The sequence below is a fragment of the Rhodamnia argentea genome, chromosome 7 (genome assembly GCF_020921035.1).
Source record: "Rhodamnia argentea isolate NSW1041297 chromosome 7, ASM2092103v1, whole genome shotgun sequence".
NCBI classification, from domain to species: domain Eukaryota; kingdom Viridiplantae; phylum Streptophyta; class Magnoliopsida; order Myrtales; family Myrtaceae; genus Rhodamnia; species Rhodamnia argentea.
This window is the reverse complement of record NC_063156.1, coordinates 11,798,616-11,822,902: the sequence shown is the minus strand read 5'-3', so window position 1 is coordinate 11,822,902 and position 24,287 is coordinate 11,798,616. Positions and strand designations below refer to the sequence as shown.

Below are 24,287 nucleotides of genomic sequence, written 5' to 3'. Positions count from 1 at the left end.
CTTGAAGGGAACTATAATGTGTATGTGAGTAAGATTTTATGTAATAGAAGGTAATCCTTTCCATCTCGATCTACAAAAATGTAATCGTTTGGTTTGAACATTTGTTTGTTTATTTTAGACATGCCACGTGTTCCAAATTTTAGCATTATTACATGTTAATTTATTTTTATAAATACTCGTGACTGGCTGCGTTTTCTTTCTTTCTAAATCACCCATGGTGTATATCGTACAAAGTTCAATGTTTTACATCCCCATAAAAAAGAAGAAAAAACCAAAAAAATTGCATCTTTGAATTTCAAGCAAAATCCATCAAAATTGCCAAATCAAATATTTTTCATGAAAATGGTACCGAAAGGGCGTTAGAGAAATCTGACGTAACCAAATCCCCGAATTCAAAATCTCCGGTTCGCGGAAATAAGATAGTTTTCTCCCGCTATTTTATTTAGGTTTCTAATCAACCTACCAAAAATGATTAGTGGCGGCTCCAAAAAATGAAAAAATCTTTTGCAAGATAATCACATGAACCATAAGTTGCGATTTGGTATGGACTTGGGAGAGTCCGAGTTAGGTTAGTTCATTAATTAACCCGATAATCCATTAGCCCGAAAATTAACTCGTCTATTTTTTCTAGGTCGCGACAGCTTGGCGACTCCGCTGGGGAATTTAAGAGGACTTAGGCCAGATAATTTCATGAAAAAGGAATCACTTGATTTGGCAAACTTTGGTTGAATTCTCATTCTTAGGTGTTAAATGCTTTTGCGGATTGGGAGTTATAAGGGGAGGAGTGATTGGCTAACCCTTTGTTTTGCAGGCTTGGTGAATTGGAATTGTGATTTAACTTTTGAATCATTGAAGCGGTGTTTGCTTTTAATTGTTGTGCATGATTTATCGTCTTTGCACTACACCGCACACCAACCCGATGACGATAACCAACGACCAACAAGTTTGTCATCATGGTAAGAACTGAGGGTTGGGCTTCTTCAAGAATTCATGTCCCACGGTTTTGAAAAAAAAAAAATAATAACAAAAAATAAATAAATAAAGTTCTTCAAAAAAAAAAAAAAAAAACACCGCAATTAAACCTTGTTTGTTTTTCTGATTTTGTTACTTTATGTTTCAGGGGGATACATGAGGAGGGAAATCTAGTGGATTCAGAAGTATACGACCTAGATGAGTGCGAATCAGATTATGAGGAAATTCGTCGGGATTTCGAACGACATGAGGAGATCAAGCCCTTGACCGGTGAACAAACTGTCTCGGTCAACCTAGGCGATGCGAAAAACCCTAAAGAAGTTAAGATCGGGGCAAACCTTTCCAAAGAGATGACTGATCGCTTGACTAAGCTCCCCGAAGGATTATCGGGATATTTTCGCCTCGGTCCTATGCAGATATGCCCGGTCTTGATCGTTCCATTGTCGAACATTGTTTGCCGATAGATCCTTCGGCTAAGCCGAGTGGTACAAAAGTCAAGGAGGGCCGGACCGGATTGGTCCGGAAGATCAAAGAGGAGGTCATGAAGCGCTTGACGTCGGATTCCTTGAGACTACGAGAATATTCGATTGGGTTGCCAATATAGTCCCGATCATGAAGAAGGATGGGCGTATTCGGTCTGCATGTCGATTATCGAGATTTGAATAAGGCCAGTCCCAAAGATGATTTTCCCCTCCCGCATATCGACGTACTTGTTGACAGAACTGCAGGATTTGAATTGTTTTCATTCATGGATGGTTTCTCCGGGTACAATCAGATTTCGATGAATGTCAATGACAAGTTGAAAACCACTTTCACCACACCATGGGGAATGTTTCATTACCGGGTGATGCCGTTCGGTCTCAGAAATGCTGGAGCTACTTACCAACGAGCCATGGTTGCCCTTTTCCACGACATGATGCATAATGAGATTGAGGTTTACGTTGATGACATGATAGCAAAAACAAGGCATGGAGAAGATCATGTCGAAACGCTCAAGAAATTGTTCGATAGACTCCGAAAGTACAAGTTACGCCTCAACCCCGCCAAGTGTGTCTTTGGGACCAGCTCGGGCAAGCTGCTCGGATTCGTGGTAAGCAATAAGGGTATTGAAGTCGACCCTTCTAAAGTCAAGGCTATTCGTGAGCTTAAGCCGCCGACGACGGTTAAAGAAGTTCGAAGTCCGATGGGCAGGCTAAACTATATTGCTCGATTCATCTCTCGCTTATCAGAAACCGCTAAGCCATTCCTCAAGCTTAAAGAAGAATGCGCTAATCCAATGGGATAGCGAATGTGAAGAAGCTTTTGGGAAACTGAAGCGACATCTCATGAGTCCACCCGTGCTTATTCCTCCAACACCGGGCAACCTTTAATCCTCTACCTCACAATCCTTAGTGAGTCTTTGGGTGCTATGTTAGCACAAGAGAGGCAGGAGGATGGAAAAGAACGAGCCATTTATTATCCGAGCAAGAAATTCACTGCTTCAGAAATGAAGTACACCGAAGCGGAGAAAACATGTGCGGCGTTAGTCCGGGTACTGCACAAGCTTCGGCAATATACCTTGCATTACCAGGTACTTTTGGTGACAGAGTGCGATCCTATCAAATACTTGCTTAATCAACCCGCCTTGATTGGTAGACTTGCCAAATGGCGGATCCTCATCTCCGAATTTGATGTTCAATATTTGTCCCAAAAGTCAATCAAGGGACGGGCTATAGCGGATGTCCTAGCTGAAAATCCGGGGCGAGATGATGATGCCTATTATTCTGAGGATCGGATCATGTCGGTGGAAGATTACATCTGGACTATGTATTTTGACGGAGCTGTCAATTTATCGGGATCAGGCACGGGCGCGGTTCTGATATCTCCAGGTGGTCGACATTATCCTGTGGCCGCAAAATTGGTATTCCCTTGCACAAATAATATAGCGGAATATGAGGCATGCATCCTCGGTCTGCAGGCTGCGATTGAAATGGGGATAGGCCGACTCAAGGTGTTCGGAGATTCCGCTCTGATTATCCTTCGACCGTTGGAAAGTGGAAGACGAGAGATGCTAAATTGCTACCCTACCATGAGTATTTGGATAAACCGGTGGAGGAATTTGAGGATATCTCATTTGAGTATCTGTCCGGGACTCATAATCGATTCGCTGATGCATTGGCTACCTTGTCTTCAATGTTACAAATCACCAATGGACTTGAGGTTGACCCACTGAAAATCGAGGTGTTAAAAAAGCCGGCATATTGTATGGCCGTGATCGATGAACCCGATAGTAAGCCGTGGTACCATGACATCAAAACTTATATTCGGAAACGGCGCCCCTGAAGAAAGTACCGTATCTGACCAAAAGTACATAAGGAAGATGGCTTCGAAGTTCTTCTTAAATGGAGAAAATTTATACAAGCGATCATTCGATTCCGTCCCGCTAAGATGCGTTGATTCAACCGGCGCAGTTCGTCCGATGATGGAAGTGCATGAAGGGATCTCGTGGTCCACACATGAATGGCCACATGTTAGCTAAGAAGGTTATGAGGATGGGTTATTATTGGCTCACGCTCGAAAGAGATTGTATTCAGCATGTCCGGAGTTGTCACAAATGTCAGATTCATGGTGACAAGATTAATGTCCCTCCGAATGAGTTGCATCGCTTATCCGAACCATGGCCGTTTTCTATGTGGGGCATTGATGTTATTGGCCCTATCAATCCTAAAGCATCCAATGGGCATCGATTCATCTTGGTAGCAATTGACTATTTCTCTAAATGGATCGAAGCCGCATCCTATTTAGCGGTCACAGCACGAAATATCGTGAAATTTATCCGTCGAGATATCATCGCTCGATATGGTTCACCTGAAGCCATAATCACCGACAATGGCTCAAACTTGAACAACAAGTTAATCGACGAATTGTTCAAGGAATTCAAGATCAAGCATCCGAACTCTTCCCCATATCGTCCTCGGATGAATGGAGCAAGAGAAGCCGCCAATAAGAATATTAAGAAAATCTTAGCGAAGACGGCTGAAAATTATCGCGATTGGCATGAGAGGTTGCCATTTGCACTTATGGCGTATCGGACCTCGATCCGGACATCTACGGGGGCAACCCCGTATTCTCTTGTATATGGAATGGAGGCTGTTTCTCTACCGTTGAAGTGGAAATTCCTTCCTTACGTATACTGTCTCAAGCTATCTTGACGGAAGCTGAATGGATCCAGCAGAGGGCAAGCCAATTGAATCTGATCGATGAAAAGAGAATTAAGGCTATATGTCATGGCCGGTGTTATCAGCAGAGGGTTGCTAATTCATTCAACAAAAAAGTTCGGCCTCGATATTTTCAGATCAATGACCTGGTCTTGCGAAAATTGTTGCCAATAGTCCCACTCCCGGAAGGGAAGTTTGCTCCAAACTATGGTGGTCCATATATAGTAAAGAAGGTGCTCCCCGGTGGTGCTTTGATTCCGGCCGAGATGGATGGTCGTGTATTTACCAACCCGGTGAATTCGACTCTGTAAAGAAATATTATACTTGATTTACTCGATGTTTTCATAATCGAGTTATAATATTAATACTGATTCACAAGTTGTTCACATTTGGGCATTCGTTTGTTTCATCGCTACCAATTTTTGTGCCGAGAGATCGTTTCGAATGGGGGGGTCTCTCCGGCCCAATTGAATCGGCCATCGTAGCGTGAGATTTACATATTCACGAGTAAAAGGGGTTATCTTGCGAAAAAATATGATGACCAAGATGAAATCAGTAAAAACTTGCATTCATTTCATCCATCAGAAAGCCTTACAAATAGATCATCGAGGTGGGAACGAAAAGCCAAACCGAGCCCTAATGAGCATCACAAAGGAGCTTAACTGGTCCTCCATACAATTGATGCTCCGCCTACACCGATCGCTTCGAGAATCAAGATCCGCCAGCTTAAAGAGGAGGAGCTCACATTTCTCTTTAAGCTCGGCTACCTTGTCCTCGTGATACTCGACAAAGAGATTCCAAGTCATGGATCAGCATTCTCCCGCGGGCTATATCCAGGGTCGGATCGTCCATCCTTTCTTCCAGCCATGTGCATTGGAATTTCAAAACAATATTGAGCGGATCACGCTCAAAGATGGTCCGAGACATGGCCAAACGTTCCACCAAGTTTCCCCTCTCACGAACCAGCAAGGAGACTTGATCATTACCGTAGTCAAGGGCCTTCTTATAATTGTCGGCTACAAGACTGGCCAACACCAAGTTATCTGTCCGATCCTGATAGCGTGCCCTCACAAGATAGGCCAAAGTAACATCTTGATGAGCGTGATTGTAAGCCTCCAGGAAGTTAGTAAAGAGGGTAGGGAAGATCCTATATTCCTCTTCTAACTTGGTACCTTGAATAGAAGTAGTGTCCATATCCCTAAACATAAGACGAATTTCAGTTTCGACCTCCGGATGATTGGCTATATAAGAGTAGCCCTGGCCTAGGAGATTATAAAGTTTCTCCCATTTGGCCAAAACCTCAGCCGAGAAGACGTGTGCGGGGAGGGAGGCCATTGTTGTTGAAGCAACCGAAAAAGAATGGATGCGAAAGAGTGCTTAGAAGGTTGGAGATGAAGATATGAAAGCGATGATCATCTCGGCGTTAAATCCTAATTTAAAGGGCAGGAAAAGTCATAGCAATAATTATTGTGGGGGCCGAGTTAATTATCCGGGTGAAACTACAGACGTTTCGTCCGTGAATCACGGATCTACCATCTCGAGGCTCACGAATTCGAAAAAGTTGCGAAATGACTTAAAGGTTCCGCCATATTAAAAGAGGGACAAGCATACTGCGAAAAGATTTGAGGGTCCCACCGTGTCGAAGGAAAATGAAGAAGACAGAGCGGGAAACACAAAATCTTGGGAGAAGCACTCGGCTTAGTGGTTTTCATCCACGTTAAAAGGGAGGCTCTGGAACATGCATGTTTACTCAAAAGAATTTGGAGAGAGTAAGCATACAACGGGAGAGTAGAGTGAACAAAAAGCAAGTAAGAAGTATTTCAATCCAACATGTTTGGAGGCTACCAAAGACTTACCGGAGGCAACCAACCTAGACATGCCCGAGAATGAACTGCTGAATTTCGAGGCCGGATCCAAGACAGAAGCCGTAAAACCCAACTCCCTTGGCGGTGAAGTTCAAGATCTCGATAACAAGAACAACAATAGCAGCAGTAGCAGCCGTAGTCAACCCCGTAAAAGAAAACATCAAATCAAAGAGCTCGAAGCTGCATTCAAGGAGTGCCCTTACGTGAACGGGAAACGAAAAAATGAGTTGAGCCGGAAGCTAGGAATGGAGCCCTTGAAGGTCAGGTTTTGGTTTCAAAATAAGCGGGCCCGAGTGAAGGTTCAAAGTGAAAGTCATGAACTTGCGTCTCTAAAGGAAGAAAATGAAGAGCTTCGCGCGGAGATCAAGAGGTATAGGGATGCTCTTAACATCGCTATTTGCCATGTCTGCAGCAACCCCATCACCTTTGGTGGCATGTTCCTTGATGAGCCACATCCGAGCATTGAAAATGCTCATTTATCGATTCATCCCCCCGAGCAAGTTCTCGCACAATCGGATTTCGTTGGGGATACATCCCGGAATGTCGGCCTTGCGGAGGCGTAACCGATGCCCTTCGAGGGAAGTGACATGCATCACTACAATTGGAGTTTCCACGATGTCACAATCGGCCAATTCAACACCGATGAAACTCCGAATCAGTAGCCTACATGAAGCTTGAGTTTTTATTATGGGCTTTCAAAATATCACTCTTTTGAGCATTACTAGCTAGCCCTTATGAATTCTCAAGAGAAGTAGAGACATGCGTGAATGAATGTACTGTTTGTTACAAAGTCCCCATGTGAGACATTCTTCCTTTTACGCCTAGAGTTAATCAAGGGGCAAAGAACAAGACTATCCGCAAATATCTTCATGCTTAAATGCGTGAATTCCTTGTCAGATTTGATCGAACGCCGAAAGGAAAAGCATTAAAAGCCTTCACATAGATAGATGCAAAAAGATTTGAGAAAAAAATAGCTGCCTCGTTATTAGAGAAAGCAAAAAGATTCGAGGAAATAACCGCCTCGGGAGGAAGTGAAAAGATTTGAGGAGGGAAATAACCGCCTCGTTCGTAGGGGGAACCGAAAAGATCCGAGGAAGGAAATAATCGCCTCGTTCATAGAGAAAGCGAAAAGATTTGAGGGCTCCTACATATCGAAAAGGAAAAAGATGACAGATTGAGTGAGAGGCAAGAGTTATTACGAAATGGATCCAAGGCACTAAGACCGGAAAGGAGAGAAAAAGTTGTCCTCTTTCGTAGAAAAAGCGAGAACCTATATGCGAGACTAACGGATCAAAAAAAATTTATAAATGACCACCGAACTCGTCACGAAAGACCACCATCACTTTTGTGATTTTCGGACAGATTGTTTTGCAAGTCCGAGAACATCTAAAGCTCGGTCTCCGGGTCGAAATAGCCATTTTTGATCTACATATGGAAGGTTTTAAAAGAAAAACACGTTCATTCCAAGCGGAAGTATGGGAACCTTCCTATCCCGAAGATCTCAGAGTCATGGTCATTGATGGCAACCCCGTTTCCCTCTCAATCCTCGTTGCTATCTTGAGAAGTTGCATGTACAGGGTTTTTGCTAATGCGAAAGCAACGGATGCCTTACAAGTACCGAGGCAAGACAAATATGATTTTGACATCGTCGTCACACAGCCGTCGTAGGGATCGACATGGACGGTTTCGATCTCTTAAAGATCATTGATTCCGAGTTGGACATACAGGTCATCGTAGTATCAGCAAGTAATGATCAGCAGTTCATAACGAGGGCCATATCGCATGGTGCTCGAGACGTCCCGCAGAAGCCGGTCTGCGTTCAAGTGCTCCAAAACATTTGGCAGCATGCTGTAAGGAAGCAATTACTTGTACAAAAAAACCACGACCAAGCCGACGACGACGATTTTGTCCAAAAGAAAAGGCCCCTTTGGTCCGCCAAGCTTCATTCTATATTCATTGAGGCGGTTCGACAACTAGGAATCAATTCAAGACGACCAATGGCTGTACACAGAATAATGAATATAGACGGACTCACCATGCAAAGTGTCACGAATCACCTTCAAAGGGTTAGAGATAAGCTGAGGAAGCACGATGCAGGTTGGGACCAACACGACAGGACCAAAGTTGATTGGAAGATCAATACCGGGAAAATCTACCGAGCAAAAGGTACTCGGCCACTTCCCAATCAAGAATACATGTCATACCAACCTTCCGCTGGTGGTTCTAGCAGCGAGACAGGTTGATCATCCCTACAAGTTTCCGAGCAACGGCGGAAGTTCAAGCTCAAGGGGTCAGATCGCTCACGGTGAAAACAAAGTGGGAAATCCGTCGCTAGTGTTAGCAAGTAACACTACCCAATTCGAGTATCAATCAAAAGATTACTTTGATGATGAGCTCACCACATTGATCGCCCGGTTCGGAGTGGAAGGACCTCCCGAGTTGTGATCCGAAGCAAGTGATTATGGATCCTTGAACAACGATCGTTGGTGTATAATCCAAGACAAAATCGGTCGATCATTGGAATGGCCAGCAAGAGAGGTGGAACCAATCTCGCATGAATACTTCTTTGATTCCATGTATAGTTCCCCTGCGTGGGATTTTTTTTTACTTTCTAGCTGTCTAGAATTTGCCTAGAGTTAAAGGGCGAATTTTCTCCTCCCTTATCAAATGCGTGAGTTCCTTGTTAAGCTAGGCCCGTAGAAAATCAATTTGTGGACGACGCCCCGAACGCCCGTAAAGAGAGATTCCGAATAGCCTTACTTGGGAGAATACGAGTAAAAGGCCAAGCGGACTCAAAGATGGGTAACTCCGTATCGTCCCAATTGGCTCTCAATCATTTCAAACTCGATTTAAGCTTATTTCATTCTCGACAGGAGATTGCCAACCTGTTTTGAGAACAATATAGCAAAAAGCGAACCAACCGTGGACGCCAACATCACCACAGCCTAGTGGTTGGGGGAATGACAAGTGGTCCGAGGCGTCCCAAGGTTCGATCCCGGGATTTGGCATCAATGTACAAAGATTAATAAAAACCTTTTTGCTTCGCGATTCAATGCCGATTGAAACTCAGCCCGGATGGTTACAAGACCGGAGAGATAACATCCCGGACATACAATCCAATCCAGATGAGTTGATCCTTTCAATTCAAAGTTCACAAGAAATTCGTACAAGGGTAAAGCGGTATCGTTTCAACTCGTTTAGAACATGAGAACGTACCTTGATGCTTTCCCTTTTGATTTTTACAGGGGTCACCGCCTTTCCGGGATACGGAAGTATCCCTTCTCCCCGAGAAATTAATGAAATGAGAAATTCCCGGAGCCTTTGACAATCTCATGTCTCGAACCAAATAATGAAGTTTTGCAACTCATTTGCATGAGCAGGGGGCAACTCACGATCCACGCCCCTAAGAAGTTTCTTATGTGCTTGCAAATTCTATCCACCAAGATAAAAAGTTGCTGCATTTTATATGCTCGAAAACACTCATACATTGCATAGTTTGTGCATGATTGTTCCTCATGTTTAATTTATCAACTCTGAATAAGGAACATGAACTACATAAGATACACCAAATGTATGGAATGGGGCAAGACAGGATGATGAAAGGCAATCTTTTTCCAAACACGTCCCATTTTTTCAGGCGAGTTGAACGGTGGCTAAGTTCCGCATTCCCCGAGGTAAAGAGTTTTCTCGCGAAAGGTACGTTAGCCGAAATGACAGAGGCATTCAATTCTCTATCCCAAACACTACGGGTGATCCATTGATTACCCCTTTTGAGCGGTGGTTTCATTTCTTTACCCCCGTCAAGAACCACTCCACATCGGGGTCCAGACGGGTTAATTCTAGCAGCAACACGAGGTAAATGATTAGAAATTTTCTTGCTCGGACTAACATTAATCTTCGGGTGTTTCTTTGCATGTGTACTCGAATTTTAATTCAAGTGCCTTAGGATGATGAAGAGCATTCATTTCTCTATCCTATACACTTCATTCTTTGCATAGCCCACTTGAGCCTGCAAATTCATTTCTTAAACCCCTATTGGTGATCATTTGCTCATTCCAAAGACGAAGATAGCATTTTCCCAAGGATTAGAATTGGAGATGGTCGGGTCAACGGACAATTCCCGAATGGACTCATTTCTTGTATGCTAGATTTTTTATGTTTACATAATTTTTCTTTGTAAATGTTTATGTTTGTTGTAATTCCTGGTTCAAAATCATGGGATTGTAAAAAAAAGGAGAGGCAAACTCAGCTTAAAGGAGAAGGGCCCGCTCTCGAAAAAAAAAAAAAAAAAAAAAAAGTAAAATAAAGAGATGTCGAAGAGCTCTCAAAGAAAAAGGAAAAGAAATCTCTTCTCGAAAAAAAAAAAAAAGAAAAAAAGAAAAATGAGAGTCGGGAGTAAGAAAAGCAAAGGCCGATCTCATACGAAAATTTCAAGCATAGGAAAAGCAAAGTGCCTACCAAAAGTAAGGCCAATGCACATTCATTTGTAAAGTACTTCTGAATTTTGAATGTACGTTTTTGCCTGTTAAGTTGTAAATTCCATGTACATGTTTGCATTGTGTCTCTTGCAAATCCTTGACGGACACTTGTTATGAAGAAGACTCCCCAAGAAATCGGTTTGCAAAGTGCAATTTTCAGTAGAAATCTACCATCCCTCATTCAATGATGGTATTCTTTCTGAAGACATTTCCGGAAGACCAAGATCGGTGACTAGTCAACGATGATCACCAACGTCAAGCCCCTTCTCATTTAATTTCCGAGCCAAAACGAGCATTTTCGTTCCTCGCTCCCCAATCCTAGCCTACGTTATAACCCTCCAAAGTCTCTTCCGATTATGGCACTTGAGTTAACGTAGAGTTAAATGATTTTAAGCATCACTCGAAGAAGTTCGAGCAAGATTATTTCTCTCTCATTTTTGCGGGGCTCTTGACTTGTAAATCTGGAGCAGATGATGAAGAAATTCATTTCAGCAGCCTTGACTCAACCGGAGTCCCCTTTGTAAACCTTTGACCTAGCTCTCATTACGGTCCTAATCAAGACCTCCAGATCGGCTCGGTCGTATCAATTGCGAGATTACTTGGATCCTTATCGAATGCGATGATGGAAAGATTGAGTGATTTCTCTTGAATCCTAGCAGACAGGATAAATAGCTTTTCTCGAGAGTGAGAGAAAGCCCTTTCGGACCGAAGTCCCCCATTCAGCTCACATTCGAGGTATTCGTAATGTGAGAACCTCCCTAGACAAAATTGGTAATGCAAACTTGACAGAATGGTTATGCATGAACCATAGTATGAGTGATTGCATTATACTCATTGTTGAATATGTTTGTGTGTGTTACCTCCGACATTCTATGATAGGTAATACATTCCCGATGTTCGAGTTCCCTCCCAAGGTCTCGAAATTCTTCCAAGGATTATTGAATGAGCAAGTTTTGCTGGCAAATGCCTACCAGTGTACGATACAAAGAATCGCTTCGTTCCTTGATTAATCGTTTGGAGAACCCGGGTAAGTTTTCCGAACCCCTTTTCAAATTAACAACTCTTCTCATGATAGTTGTTATGATTCAATTCAGGCAATATGCCCCTTTTGTACTTATCGATTCCATTCGATGGTGCTCCTATCAAATATTGTTCAATTCGGGCAATATGCCTCTTCCGTCAAGTCGTGTAGACATATGCACCGGCGATCTTGACATCTTATCAAATCATAACGACGTAGCTCTTATGGTTTCAATCTCGGGACGTGAAGACATATGCACCGGCGATCTTGACATCTTATCAAATCATAACGACGTAGCTCTTATGGTTTCAATCTCGGGACGTGAAGACATATGCACTCGGCGATCTTGACATCTCTTCAAATCATAACGACGTAGCTCTTATGATTTCAAGTATCGAATCACGAAGACGTATGCACCGGTGATCTTGACCTTTAGTCGGCTCATAATGACATAGCTCTTATGATTTTCGGCTCCTTTATCAAATCATGAAGACATAAGCACCCATATTTTTTATCCAAACCAAATCATAACGACGTAGCTCTTATGATTTTGGTTCCCCTTTATCGAATCGTGAAGACATATGCACTGGCGATTTCGACATTTAATCAACTCACAACGACGTAGCTCTTGTGAACTTGATCCCACTTCTTTCGACTCACAACGACGTAGCTCTTGTGATCTCAAACGACACACATATCTTGCGCTGTCTTGCATTAGGGAGAAGTCTCCGATAACGTATAGGCCAAATACCTTAAAATCCTTGCATCCGCAAAAAGAAACTTGGAAATTAAGAGAACCATTAGCTTACGAGAAATTTGGTAAAACAGGTATTCTTGTATGCGATCCATGTGCATGTTTCTCTAACATGGAAAAGAGGAATTATGACACATGTTATTTACAGTCTTGCATATCATGCATCACTTCATTACATTAAAAAAAAATGGGATTAAAACTCCCGCCAAAAAAGTTCATCCATAATTTGCACTATCAAAATTTAGGATTCAATTTTGTCTTTGAGCGGAACCTCTACGAGCCTCCACTCAAAGAGGGGCAGCTGTTGACGCCTAAATTTTGACTAATCTATTTTTTGCATAAAAATTATAAAAAATCATCTCACATATTTATTTTTAGCGTACATTGCATTGGCATATAATTGGGCAAGCAGAACACTTAATTTAGCATGCGTCTAGACTAGGCACGGGATGGAAAAATACACCGAGAAGATTTGAAACTTCAGGGACTGTATTGCAAATACTTAAAACTTCGGGGACTATATTGCAAATACTTGAAACTTCAGGGACTGCATTGCAAATACCAAAAGAAGATGGAGAAAGGAAGATGGTGAAGAGAAGATAATGAAAGGAAGATGGTAAAGAGAAGATAATAAAAGGAGGAGGGGGAAGAGGAAGAGAATTGAGAGAGAGAGTTTTGAGAGAGTTTTTGAGAGGAATTTTTAGAGAGGAAAAAGAGAGTTCTTGAGAAAAATCAGAAGAGAAAATTCGAGAGTGAAGAAAAGTGTTTTAGTCGAGCATCATCTTCGACGAGTCCCGACACATATTTCGCCCCTCGCAACCCAACAACGTCATTGCTTGCCATTTTCGACGACAGCCGCGTTCTTCCAAATCCGAGATCTTGAAGGGAACTATAATGTGTATGTGAGTAAGATTTTATGTAATAGAAGGTAATCCTTTCCATCTCGATCTACAAAAATGTAATCGTTTGGTTTGAACATTTGTTTGTTTATTTTAGACATGCCACGTGTTCCAAATTTTAGCATTATTACATGTTAATTTATTTTTATAAATACTCGTGATCGGCTGCGTTTTCTTTCTTTCTAAATCACCCATGGTGTATATCGTACAAAGTTCAATGTTTTACATCCCCATAAAAAAGAAGAAAAAACCAAAAAAATTGCATCTTTGAATTTCAAGCAAAATCCATCAAAATTGCCAAATCAAATATTTTTCATGAAAATGGTACCGAAAGGGCGTTAGAGAAATCTGACGTAACCAAATCCCCGAATTCAAAATCTCCGGTTCGCGGAAATAAGATAGTTTTCTCCCGCTATTTTATTTAGGTTTCTAATCAACCTACCAAAAATGATTAGTGGCGGCTCCAAAAAATGAAAAAATCTTTTGCAAGATAATCACATGAACCATAAGTTGCGATTTGGTATGGACTTGGGAGAGTCCGAGTTAGGTTAGTTCATTAATTAACCTGATAATCCATTAGCCCGAAAATTAACTCGTCTATTTTTTCTAGGTCGCGACAATATATAGATTTGGAAAGTTTTCCCAAAATTTTGTGATTGGTACTTTGCGGAATAACATACTAGTTTGGGCATCGACCTTTCCCCTAAAGTGCAAATATGAAAGTGGACCAGTGAAAGACCGTTCGATAGGAGTTACTGTTACTTATGGGCTCTTTTGGTAATGTTACAATATGAATTATGTTATCTAAAAGTATTTTCGCAAACAATACAGTGTGAATTTTCAACAATAGAAATACAAGACTCAAAATGTAATCGTGTCTCGGACATGCTTTATGGTTTTATTTATCGAGCATACACAATTGATTTAACTCGATCCGGAAACGAAAGAGGACTCGAAAGATGAGAAATATTGTGAATTCGGTTCGAACAATGACAGGCAAATGGATGATCCAAAACGAAACGAGATTCCCTGTCAACCCAGCCAAACTAAATATCATCCCGATCAAAAAAAAGATTTTCGAGATTTCGAATGAAAGTATGTCCAGTTAGACATATCAAAATCCGCAGCATCTCGAGCTTTTTTTTCGTCACGTGCCTCATAATGCTGAGTTGCCATCGGAAGCTCAAATCCATGCATCCATTGACAAATCCAATTAAACCTGCTTTTCACTTAAAAACTCGAGTCCAGACATATTCATTGTTACATATCACATCAGCTCTCTAACCCTAGAACACTTTCGCCAAGCTGCTCCTATTATTTGCTGCAATCTTACGCAATACATAAGTTAAAGTTTATGAAGTTCACGTGTACGTGGCTTAGAAAATCATTGTCTATCTCTCTCTCTCTTAATCTTTCTTGCATCCGCTGACTACAACCATTCAAAAGTATTAATAGATTCAAGTAGTTATGGTTGTCACGTAGTCGTACTTGAACTCATGCTAGTTTGGCGTCGACCGGGGGTAACGGGCCGGTCTAGCCGGTCCTAGAGGGATGTTTCCGGCCCAGTCCAAACAGGCCGGGCCTGACTTTACTTGTCTAGATAGTGGGCCTGGCTCAGAAAAAAAAGATGAAGACAAAAAGACCCTGACCAAAATTACTCGGTTCAGTCCGAACGGGTTCAGGATTTTAGCCCATAATGTTTAGATTTTTCGTTGAAAAAAAAGTTGAAAATATTGTTCATTAGCAAATTTCAAATCCTAGCACACAACTATCAAATAACTAAACAAATTAACCTAAAATTCATAAACTTGATCAAAAGAAACGAAGTTCGAACATCTTAACTTTAACACGAGATTTTTTTTTTTATGACTCATTTGAAGTTTGATGGTTAATTTACTAGTTTTGTAAAAAAATTGTTCATGTTTACAAATCATAAAAAGACCCCGTCTTTAACGATCAAGTTTTATTTTATTAAAATATTTTTGGCAAGGCCGGGTTAATTCTGGCCCGAGCATCTTCATGTCGGCCTCCTTCGTGATCCCGACCTAGCTACTTCACTACTGGATCTTCTCGCAGTGGCAGCCGCGCACCACCCGGTGGCAATTTCAGGACTTTATTTTGACCGAGTTCGATTTTGGATCCTCTTTTGAATAAATACATTGATGCGTGCAATATCTCGGGCTTCCCTTTCAACCCATATTTCAGGTGGGTTTGGTTTAGCTTTCTCAAAGGGCTTTTAGCCATCAAAGCCTCTTGGAAGAATGTCGAAGCGCTTCGGTTCAATTTTAGGCCAGCATTTGGCCAAATGCCGGCTTTGAGAAAGTCAAAAGCCCGATATTGTTATTTGGCCAAATGCTAAAAGAATTTTTTTTTTTCGTTTCAAAACTATCATCATTAATTTCCTATTTTTATGATTTTACCCTTCTTTGTTGATCTGGTGTTTCAGACAAAGGCCAGCTGAGGGATGGTGAGAGGCCGGAGAGGAATTGGTTGCCTAGGCAAGGGCCGGCCGCACAGGCGAACGAACCCACAATGCCTGGGTTGTGCGACCCAGGTGACAGCTCCTGGTTCGTGCGAACCTAGGCGTCACCTGAGGTCGCCCTACCTCAAGTGACCCTCGCCTGGGTGGCGTGACCCTCGGGGTGGGCGTGTCCAAGCCGACAAAGGGCTCTAAGCGACAAGCACGCCCCCAATAGCACGACCAAGAGCCGTAGAACAAAGCCGCCACCAGCGGAGAGCAGTCGGAGGAGCGCGCCGAAGCTGGATGGCCTGAACAGCTTCGAGATCCTGGTTTCTTGCTGACAGCGACGGAGGAGTGAACGTGTTTTTTCCTTGGGCCCATAGCCATAGAGATTGTACAGCAGATCTATTTTGCGTTGCTGCCGTTGCTCCGAGAGAATGATTGTTGATTCTTTGGTTGCACTTTCTTGAGATGCGTTTCGGCTTTTTTAGTGGAAATACGAAGCTGGTGTTGGTGAGGCTATAATCGAAAATTGCATTCAAAGCCCATTTACAAAGTTATTTTTACCGAATACTGTTTAATCCAAAACCCATTTTCAAATGAGTTTTCATCAAAGACAATTAGGATTTTCCCAAACCTTTTTAGATCCAACACATTTGCATTTCTTCTAAACCCATTTTCAAATGCTGAACCAAACCCGCCCGAAAATTTGCATTTATTAAAATAGCTCGACATTTGCATTTACCCAAATCCCATTTCATCCTGTGGACCCGCCGCCGGGAAGCTTGGGTCCATATCTGTTAACAAATCTAATTGAGCTCACTACATTCACTTCAAATGGTGACGATTATCCGATCCGAAGACCACGTCAACGTAGCACCCTTAGACGTATGCCTAATTTCTCTGCCATGTACGAGATTTTCTTTGTTTTAATGTATGTTCGTACTTTAAGGGATTTAAGTGCAAAAAATGGACTGGGTTCTGCGGCTGGTGCTATTTTTCTTTTCTTTTCATTTTTCATTTATGAGTTATTTTAATAATATTACTAACGTGCACTTACGCACACAAGATGGGAATGTGTAACTTATAAGTTACAATAAATTCTTTTTTTTGTTTGTGTATAATAACGTAAAAGATAACTGAAAAAAATAATCTGTATTAAAATGTAAATTATGTCACTTGAGCTCATATGGGATTAGAAAATAATGAGACCTGAAAGAAACAATAATCCAAATGTGAGGATTTTATTTAGCTTTTGATAGCAAAATGCATTCCATCTATTTGTGGTTTTTTAATCAGCATGATTGCCGGCGCGGATATAAAGGAACCTTGAACATAAAGAAAACTGTTCTAACGAATCGGGGTGATCAGCTCCCGGTTTAGTCCGGTTCCTCCTCGGAATCGGGAACCAGACCAGTGGTTCCGATTTCTCGTTTCCGAAATCATGGATCGGACTTGAACATAAGGTTTTTAGTGCCCAACACACATATGTTCGGAGTTAAAAGTTTTGCAGCCAGATGTATTGTTTGTAGATTTTTTTTTTTTTTTGGTTGAGATATTGTCTGTAGATTCGGATGCACACATAAACAAACACTGCATGTCAAATATCCTTTGAATATTAACATAATTTTCTTTTTGCCTCACAGCCTATGTCAAAAACAGAAAGAAAGATAAAAGTCCATATAGGTTGTGTTAAAAGCATTACATGCGTCATCTTGGACTAAAAATCGTTTCTAACCAGATATGTTTCCTGGCAACTTGCTTGAGTGCTACAGAAAAGCCGAAATGAATTTGTATCTTTTTAACGACATTTTTATTAACAAAGATCTTTGAATCACACGTACCTCAACGCCAAATGATACGCCGGAGCCTTCGATGAACCACGATCAACTCGCTACTCCAATCGATGCGCGTGAATTACTCAGGTTGGGTCCATAATTTCGCTCCGATAGCAATAGCACTGAACAACACGAGTGCAATGATGGAGTTTGAGCACAGCTTGGGAAGAACAGAGCCTGAACTTGCGGTAACCGTAGCTAAAACCGTGTTCCTGAGTGATCTGAGATGGGCTCCGCCGAAAGTATCGGTTCCGTGCTCCACCATTCAATCCCAAAAGGACGTGATCGTGCCGGTGTCAGTCTCGCATTACCTTAAAGAGGAAGATTGGGAATGGCGCTTCTAATTAAGGTGAAGGTAATAGGGAGACAAGACCATTTTCCAATGCTCACTGCTTATCCTTCGCTTCTGGATGCCTTGAAGGGGGCAATTTAACTTCGTCCGCCTCGGTATTTAGTAGGGAGCATGAATATTACCCAATTTTTCTTTAGCTAAATCACCATATAGGGAACATTTATATTGAGAACTCACTTACGGAGGCCTTTCTCTAAGCCACATGAAAAAGATTAAAAAAGAAGAAGAGCACGACCCTATTGATTAGGTCCCTCTTACCTTATTAAATGTGTCCCTTGGTTTCTTATACTTTTTTATGCAATCAAGTCCTTAACTTATTTACTTTGTGCAATTAGTTATGTTTGCTATCTAAGCAGCGTTCTTAGCGTCCTCCATCAATGAATTGATGGAAAGTGAGAAAAGGGACAGAGCAGTCACCACAGGCGAAGGGGGCCGAAAATGCTCTTGAATGTTTGCGGAGGTGATTGGCCTCATTCACGACGGCCAGCTACTTAAGCCCTCGCGCAGTCCCCAAAATTGGGAACGGCAACGGGGGCCTAAAAGTTTCTAGGAAAAATTTTAGATAAGGGCTTAGAGTGGAGTCAATTTCTCAAAAGAAGATCAAAAGTGTAATTTATTTTAATTAAAGGTCTGAAGTGACTAAGTCGGTCTCAAATAAAGGCCTGAATCCACCTGCCAAAACATATTCGCTAGCCGAAAAGCGACGGAAAACGAACAAAGCGTAGAGCTCGGAGAAATCTTAAATGCGGTCAACAAAAGATGATTTGGAATGAAATTGCGACGGAAAACAATAAACCGGGTGAGCACGCAGCTCAAGTCCTACCGTGCTGCCAAGCCCGCCCACATTGTGAATTTGGCATAGGTATCTTCGGGGTTGGGGTTTTCCGTGTAAGATTGTCGTCTCAGCTCCTTTGTTTACTTTTCCGATACTACCTGTTGTTCGTAAGCAAAAAGTGATTCCATTGTTTTCATTTGTTGCTCTTTAATTTTAAACAATATCCACTTTAGACTCTTTTTTGAGAAAATGAGGGCACTTTAAGCCCTTATTTGAAATTTTTCCTTTTCCTTTTTGCCTTCATTCATCTCTATAGTTATGTCAGAAATACTAGATTTTGCTAAGCAAAAAAAAAAAAAAAAGATGAATATTTTATTTAACTTGCTGACTATCTCAAAAAGAAATTTTTACAAAATATGGATTTTATCAAAAATTTTGATGCTAGAATTACATAGCTAAAGTCTTGCTTATATATATGGTTTTGCAAACGATGCGCCCATCAAGGTTCTTAATTTCTTCCTAAACGTTGATTTTTATTATTTTTTTTTTGCTTAAAAAACAATGTTTTTATGAAGCAAAGAATAAAAGGTTTCCGGGAAAACATAAATTTTAAAAAAATACAGATGTAAATAACGTGAGAGAATTATAAGCAAAAAAAGAAGAAGTAAATTTAGTGGTCCTATATTTAGGTTGAGGGAGAAAACTATAAAGGCAAGTTTGATATGTTTTGGTTATCGAAGGTCATTTTGATAATTTACTTAAGGAAATGCTTCACCGACAGTACTGTCAGAGATGGTACAATCTCAACCGCAGATCCACACACTATCATTACGTGTTTTGCATAAAGCACTCATTGATTAGGAGATCGTATGGTCAAGAATAACTAATAGTACTATTAGACTGTCGGGCTAGCAACTTTCATTTACTTAAAAAATACACAAATAATTAGAGAGGGAACAAGACGTGGATCAGCTATCAGAGAATTGTTTAATATGCCAACGCTGAAAAAATTACCCATCGTTTCATTATCATATTTATTTGTGTAGACGTTGTCCACGAGAGAAGAGAGAGATCAACAGTAAATTTCGGATGACGACTGAACATTTTCTTAAAACAGAATAGAAGGACAATTGAAATATCACCATGACAGATATAAAAAGAGGGCGAGACCTCCAAAAGAAAAAAAGAAAAAGGCTAAATTGGAATATCAGTATTTTACTTTGCATCTATGTTATATTGGATTCTATTAATTAATGAATCTTAAAACCGATGAACCAAAACATCATGAGAGAGTTCATTCCACGGTCCGAACAAAGTCTTGTCCATATCTCACTTCGTTCAATTTTGCTTTATGCGTAATACAATCACTACAAGCTATCTTGTGATTCTTTGCTCGTTTTTGTTGAGATAGTTCATTCCCTGGTCCGTTTCGGTATGATCACTATCCCCAAAATCTGTATATTTAAGATCCGTTTGTTTTGATTTAGATAAGTTTCATATAAAAGTAAAGAATAGACACTTCGAGGAGACCCCGTTGGATCTTTGAAGTAATCTCGATTTTCAGTGGTTCCCTGGAAAGCAAGATAAAGCAAAGGCCACTCGTAAGGAAAGAACCTTCCTTTCATCCAATGGTAAGCAAAGTTGCCATCAGAGCAACAACCCTTCAAAAGGAAGACATTGTGCGTTCTTTTTTGTCTCAAACCAAATAGCCAGAGTCAATTTCCTCATCCCTCAGCATGGCTGAATCACTCCTTTTCAGCATTGTACAGGGTGTGCTAGGGAAGATAGCATCGCCGGCGCTCCAAGAAGCGGTTGCAATTTACAATGTCGAAGATCAGATCCGCGAGCTTAGAGAGACGTTGACTGCCATTAAGGCAGTGCTGTCGGATGCAGAGGAGCAGAAGGCGAAGAACTCCCGTCTGGAAGTGTGGCTAGATCAGCTTCAAGATGTGTTTTATGACGTGGAGGATGTGCTTGAGGAACTCGAGTGCGAAGCGTTAAGGAAGCAGGTGATAAGTCGCTATGGGGGCGTCAGAGGGAAGGTACGCCGCTTCTTTTCCTCCTCTAATCTGTTAGTACTCCGTGCAAAACTCAGTCATAAATTCAAGGAGATAAGGGAGAGATTATCCAAAATTTCCACAGAGAAAGATCAATTCAATTTGAATGTGCGGAGTGTTGACAATGGTGTGGCACATACACGATCACGAGAGATGACTTACTCGTTCATAAACAAGTCAGATGTTGTCGAAAGAGATATTGATTAAAAAAAGATAATTGAGACGTTGATGCAGCCGGAAGACAAAAAACTCGCAGTGATTCCCATTGTTGGAATCGGAGGTATGGGCAAGACGACCCTCGCTAAGTTAGTTTACAATGACGACATTGTGAAAGAGCAATTTGAGTTGCGAATATGGGTGTGTGTGTCCCAGGACTTCGATTTAAAGAAAACTATTGAAGGAATAATCAAAGATACAACTGGTGAAAGCTTGAGTAACTTTGATATTCAGCAATTGCAAACTCGGTTGCGAGGCACCATCAAAGACAAGAAATATCTACTTGTCTTGGATGACTTATGGAGCAATGACCGTAGTAGATGAAAGAATTGAGAGATTTGCTAAGCGAAGGAGCTAGTGAAAGCAAGATAATCGTGACAACACGCAGTTTAGAAGTCGCGTCTATAATGGATACCCATCCACCGCATAATTTGAAAGGTCTTTCTCACGAAGACTCCGTGACGATGTTTAAAAGTGGGCATTTGACGAAAAGGAAAAGAAGCCTCGTCCTGAACTCCTTGAGATTGGAAATGACATTGTCGACAGATCTCAAGGACTTCCTCTCCTTGTGAAAACTCTAGGAAGCCTACTGTATTCAAATGACGATGATAGGCGTTGGAAACATATATATAAGGGACAGTGAAACATGGGAATTAATGGAAGATAAAAATGACATTATCCCGGTACTTAAGCTTAGCTACGATTATTTACCGTCACACTTAAAACGATGTTTTTCTATTTTATCACTATTCCCCAGAGGATATGAAATCACGGAAACTGAACTCTTTGGATGGCTTTAAGACTCATTAGTTCGACAAGGGAAAATCTAGCATTGGAAGACATTGGTGTTGAGTACATCAAAGAGTTGTGGAAGAGATCTTTGATCCACGAAGTTCAGGAGGGGGAGGATCAGAATAAGAATTTCAAGTGCACTATTTGGTCATGTCTCTTGCAGTGAGTGTGGCACAAAATTATTGTTCTACTGTTGACTTAGATACCGCGGAGATTTTAGATAGAGTTCGGTACATTGCCATCCCTACGGATTCATTGGAGGAACTCCCAAATTACGATGGAGTCCCACCTTTTTTTAGAAAGAAAACTTCAAAGAGGCTACGTGCAATATTTTTTCAATATGAAGTTGATGATGGAGTCATTACTAGAAAATTTGCTAGAACATGCATCTCCAAGTGTAACCATTTACTTGGACCAAAAAAAAAAAATGTAACCATTTACGCTATCTTGAGTTTTCATGTGGTAGCTTTGAGGAGCTGCCGAGTTCCATATACAATTTGAAGCAATTGAGATTTTTATAGCTTTATGAGAACAGGCAATTGAAGAAGCTTCCAGATACCATTTGTGAGCTGCAAACTTTGCTACATTTATACGTCAGTGGTTACACGAAGCTTGGCGAGCTACCCAAAAATATGAAAAGGCTCGTCAGTCTTAGATATCTATATATAACAACAAAGCAGAAGAGTCTGCAAGAAAATGAAATACAATATCTGGAAAACTTGCAATTTTTTGGACTTGAGGCGTGCGAAAATCTCCGATTTTTTTTTAAGGTACATGCCGACTAACTCGCCTTCGTATGTTGGAAATTGTAAATTGTGGGAGACCAATGTCGGTACCTTTTGGGGAATTAGTCTCCCTAGAGACCTTGCTTATTGAGAATTCCTCGCTTACGTTGATCCTGGAGAAAAAGTTTGGCTTTCCTCTTCGTGTATTGTCGATAATAAATTCCGAACAAGTAATGGAGCTGCTCCAGTGTCTCAATGAATCAGCCTGCACTTTGGAATCATTTAGCATCTATGATTGTCCGAGCTTCCCGGCTATATACCTGAATGGTTGTTCACTCATACACGTCTAAGGGAAATTGTGCTCATCCGATGTCCCAACTTATCGATTATGCCGAACGGAATTCGGTCCCTCACTGCCCTCAAAGAACTATACGTACAACATTGCAGTGAATTGAGCAAAAGATGTGAGCCACAAACTGGTGAGGATTGGCACAAAATTGCTCACATTCCTCGAACCCAACTTGAATTGATTAATCTACAATGGACGGATGTTTAGATACACATCTATCATTCTCTCTCTTCATTTCTTTTCTCTCCTCGTTTCTTCTTTGTTCTTAGATTTTATATAGCCGTATATTGATTTTATTTTTAAGACTGTTTAGAACTTTTAACTTAAAGTATAAATAACTATTGTATACCATAATTCCAACTCCATGCATCACACCGGAATGATCGCTAGTCTAAATAACATAATTTGAAGGCTTTGGGATTATCTTTGTTGGCCAGAGACTTTGCTTCATACCAATTGTAGCAGCGTCAAATGGAGTCTGCCACAATCAACATTAATAAACACCAATATTTACCCAATAAAAAATTACTTATTTTAGCTTAATATGCATGGAAAGATCTTTTTTTTCTTGGTCGAAATATGCATGGAAAGATAACACATACAGAAATCTGTTCACTTTCAACTTTAGAAGCTAATTTTCTTCATCTTATTGCAGAAATATCGGAATGTCTTAAACTATTTTGTTACATCACATATCTGTAACCACAATTGTTTAAGGTGATGCAGTTCAACTGTTTAACTATTTCTAATTATGTCTTGCAATATAATGTCTTTTTTTTTTCATTAAGATTTTTTTTTTCACATCCCACGATTCGATATTATTCATATCTCTCACTATATACCACGTGAAAGTAAAAAGGCGCCAATAACACTCTCTTAGAAATTACTAGCGTAGTCGCACAAACGATGCCACGTGTTGATAGGATACATCTCTCTTTGATCATGATATCATGTTTAAGAAAAATGAGACGCACTTCTGGAAAACAAAATTTCCACATAGAAAACTCTACGTCTGTTTTTGTCGAAAGAAATTTTAACATCCATATGAAAGTCAACTTTGCTAACAAATGGAAAATATCTTAATATATATAATTTTTAAGAATGATAATTTCACATGAAACCATAATATGTGCCATAATACTATTTATAGTTACTCTAAGCTCACTTCCTTCTTTTTTTCTTTCTTTCGGACGCAGATGAACTCCCATGATCAATTTGTCACGCCGAGTGGATCTTCACAAAGCTTTGGACGTGCACTCAACTAATCCTTCACCAATCTCTTTAGTTGTCGGGGATGAAAACAATGGCCGCTGATATTGTAACTTTTACTTTCTTTCCTTGAACAATTGTTGTTCTATATTATTTGTTTATGTATGTATTGCAAATTTCTCTATGGAAAAAGTGCCTGATTCATATTGTATGAGACCAACTAAAGCATTATATATGATTGAATATTCTTAGAATGATATCTTTTGTTCAGGAAGCGTGAATGAAATCGTGCCGCACCATTGAATCTATTTTTAGTAAATTAGCGTC

The 24,287-nt window shown here is 40.7% G+C and overlaps 1 protein-coding gene across 2 annotated transcripts in view; it reads left to right on the top strand.

The window, feature by feature from the left end:
* The window catches only part of LOC115731881 (putative disease resistance protein RGA4), a 33,008-nt gene extending 8,957 nt beyond the window's left edge, over positions 1-24,051 (top strand). Inside the window, exon 2 of one of the 2 annotated variants that reach the window (XM_048282258.1) lies at positions 23,948-24,051. In XM_048282258.1, coding sequence (XP_048138215.1) covers positions 23,948-24,016 — 69 coding nt within the window. In that variant the 3' untranslated portion in view covers positions 24,017-24,051. The remainder of the gene's footprint in view (positions 1-23,947) is intronic. The other variant, XM_048282257.1, reaches the window with a different exon arrangement.
* Positions 24,052-24,287: the final 236 nt, after the last annotated feature.